The sequence below is a fragment of the Lactuca sativa genome, chromosome 4 (genome assembly GCF_002870075.4).
Source record: "Lactuca sativa cultivar Salinas chromosome 4, Lsat_Salinas_v11, whole genome shotgun sequence".
Classification (NCBI taxonomy): domain Eukaryota; kingdom Viridiplantae; phylum Streptophyta; class Magnoliopsida; order Asterales; family Asteraceae; genus Lactuca; species Lactuca sativa.
The window spans coordinates 194898613-194901586 of record NC_056626.2 but is presented as its reverse complement, the minus strand read 5'-3'; the positions used below and the strand labels follow the sequence as shown (position 1 = coordinate 194901586).

Below are 2974 nucleotides of genomic sequence, written 5' to 3'. Positions count from 1 at the left end.
CAAGTGCAAATGTAAGGACCCGATGATTTTGAAACTCTCTAGGACCTCTCCAAAGAGGGAAAAAAGTTATGGGGCCTTCAGTGGTCAAAAACTGAACGATCACACCAAACCTGTTGGCTATCAAGATGCCTGTCTCAGGCATAAGCATCCAATGTTCTGTTGGTGCTGACTCATTCTTCGTAAAGAAAGACAATGAAGTAACTACTTCATCACATCCAACGAAAAATCTTGTATAGTCGTCATATGAACAAAATAACTCGTCTAACAATTGTTGACGAATGTAAAGCCACTGATCTTCACCATATCCAAGACAAACGGCTACTGATCGAAAACCACAATTTCCATCACCCAATACATTTTGTATATGTGTGATGTATGGATGAAATATAGATGGAATTTCATCCAACAATGAATTATGTCCCAATGGTGGTTCCTCGTTTAAGTCAATCTTGTATGAACATTGGCCTATCGGATCCTCGTTCATGTCTGTCTGGTATGAACACTGCCCTAGTGGTTCATCGTTTAAGTCTATGTTGTATGAACATTGACATATTGGTTCCTCGTTTAAGTTTATGTTGTATGAACATTGGCCTATTGGTTCCTCGTACGAACCCATGACGAATGAACTATGTCTGGCCGGATCATCGTTCAAGTCCATAAAGGATGAACTATACCATGGTGGCTCCTGGTTTAAGTTTCAACAACTGTATCTGTGAGGAGCTTGACTTTGATGTTTGACACGCTTTATTTTTGGGCGTCCACGATTATTTTTCTTAACCGAAGGTTCATTGATCAAATTCGTTGATGGATCAGTTATCTCCTCCATTCTCCTTAAATAATTATATTTGATATGATCTGGTTGAATGTTGTATATCTCTTTAAACCTTTGCATACGATGATCAACATTAAGATCACCATATTCCACAGATATAGAAGGCGTCAAATCAAGCTTTCTCCAAAAAGCATCAACCGAATCTAATGGAATAGGTGAACCTATAGTTAAACAGATAAAATATCATAAAGTGGTTATAAGTATAAAAATGTTAATTTAATCCAATAGATTAAACATACCTGTACCGACATACATCACAAATTCGTGAGCACATGGTAATCCAAAACATGTCCGCAATTGACATCCACAATTCTCAGGAGTTGGTACAAATCTTTTTGACCGATGAAGCTCTTCCAATATTTTATCCATAGCATGCACTGAAACACGTTTTCGCAGTACTTCGAATATTTGATCCTTAAACCTTGGCATATAAGTGATTATGCAGCGTGTGAAAGTTTCTTTGATAGTGGTTTCTTGTGATTGTACAACTTTTTCAATAACACGTATGAATTTGTCCAAATCACATTTCCCAGATTCCAGGTGTTTTTTCAGCTTGGCGTGTTGGCTCTCGACTCTGTTTGTTGTTGAATTTCCAAAACTGACATGTTTGTCAGTCCACAACGATACAAATCTTTCAGCATACTTCCCCAACCAAACAGTATAAAGATAATCAAAAACATCTAAAAGGTGAAAAAAACAAATTAGTTTGAATGAATTAATAATAATTGTTAAACAAATTAAGACTTCAACAAATATAAGAATAATACCTGCATGTTCGAACAATAATGTTTGAAGGTCTGCATAATTTTGCATATATGCATTTAGTGTTGGAGATTCGACTAACTTCGTCCACTTTAGATGAAAAGAATTCCAAGTCTTTTGTGGTTTGATTCGTTGTCTGCAATGCTTTGTTATATCGTTGAATATATGCCACCTACAAAGTAAATGATTACTTTGTGGAAAGACATCTCCACATGCTTTCATCAATGCCAAATCTCTATCAGTGACGATAACACGAGGACAAAAAGAATCGTTAATCGTCAATTTCAAACAAGTCAATGGCCATATATAGTTGCTCGTTTTTTCATTATGCATGAATGCAAAGGCTATGGAAAATGTCTTGTTTGTAGAAGTGACACCAACAATTTCTAGAAAAGGAAGATTATACTTGTTTGTTTTATATGTAGCATCCATCAACACCACATATGGAATGCTTGCCACATCTTTAATGATGTTGGATGAATAAAAAATAGATCTTCTAACTCGTTAGTAATCGTGTTTGCACGATATTGTAAGTTGTACCCTTTAGTTTGCAAAATGTGCATAACATTCTGCATCGGGGTTCTACCTTCTCGCCGAGATCTCCCCAATTTCTGGACAAAATTATATATAGTTCTCAATGAAGACACATTATTTTGATTTTGCGCTTTTAGTGTTGGCAAAATATTTCGCGGTTTCACATCCAACTCTGTCAAATCTTGCACCAAACGAGCTTCTTTATCCGAAAAACGCATTGCAAAAGGATGACCCTCCATGTACATTGATGGTTCGTGATTGTGTTCGTTACGTACGACCCTTAACTTCCAACCATCGTGTGCTTTCAAATAATTTCCTATCAATTTGAATGGACAATTAATTTTTTTTGTTTGCGCATCTTTATTCCTGGCTACACCACCAAGATCACAACCAAGTACTATTTTATAAATGAAGTCCTTAGTTATTGCCTTTGATCGTTTAGTGACGATAACATAACCTTGTGAACGTGCCACATTTTGCACCCACATCATTAAATCCCCACGAGATCTAAAGACCTAACAATTGAAAAAAAAACATGTTAAAAAAATCAATAAAATACATCAATTAATTACAAATAAGTAAAAAATAAGATTAGAGATATACTTGGTCTGTTGAAAATTCCGAAATATTTTCCATTTTTTTCCTGCAAAAATAAAAAAAACAAAATAAAAATATTAATTAATAACCTAAATTTTATTTAAAAATATATATTATTTTATAAGTTTGTGTTAAGTAAATGTAAAGTGATCATGAGAACTTCAAATAGCATAACCAAAACAATTATTTTATAGCACCACTGATTTTCGTTAATTAAGTTTTAGAAAATGAACACCTTGGTCCATGTTG

General features: G+C 34.6%; 1 protein-coding gene across 1 annotated transcript; it reads right to left on the bottom strand.

Annotated features, from left to right (window-relative positions):
* Positions 1–697: 697 nt before the first annotated feature.
* Positions 698–2026, bottom strand: LOC111882134 (protein FAR1-RELATED SEQUENCE 5-like). The gene is made up of 3 exons (XM_052771055.1): positions 1600–2026; positions 1072–1512; positions 698–993 (listed from the first exon to the last, which is right to left on the bottom strand). The coding sequence occupies exons 1-3, from the start codon at positions 2024–2026 to the stop codon at positions 698–700; spliced, it is 1164 nt and encodes a 387-aa protein (XP_052627015.1).
* Between the last annotated feature and the right edge of the window lie 948 nt (positions 2027–2974).

Coding starts and splice junctions, on each gene's coding strand:
- LOC111882134 (XM_052771055.1), bottom strand. CDS start 2,026: ATGGATGCTACATATAAAACAAACAAGTATAATCTTCCTTTTCTAGAA. Junction 1,513..1,599: donor ATTATTGTTCGAACATGCAG/GTATTATTCTTA, acceptor TTCACCTTTTAG/ATGTTTTTGATTATCTTTAT. Junction 994..1,071: donor TGTGATGTATGTCGGTACAG/GTATGTTTAATC, acceptor GTTTAACTATAG/GTTCACCTATTCCATTAGAT.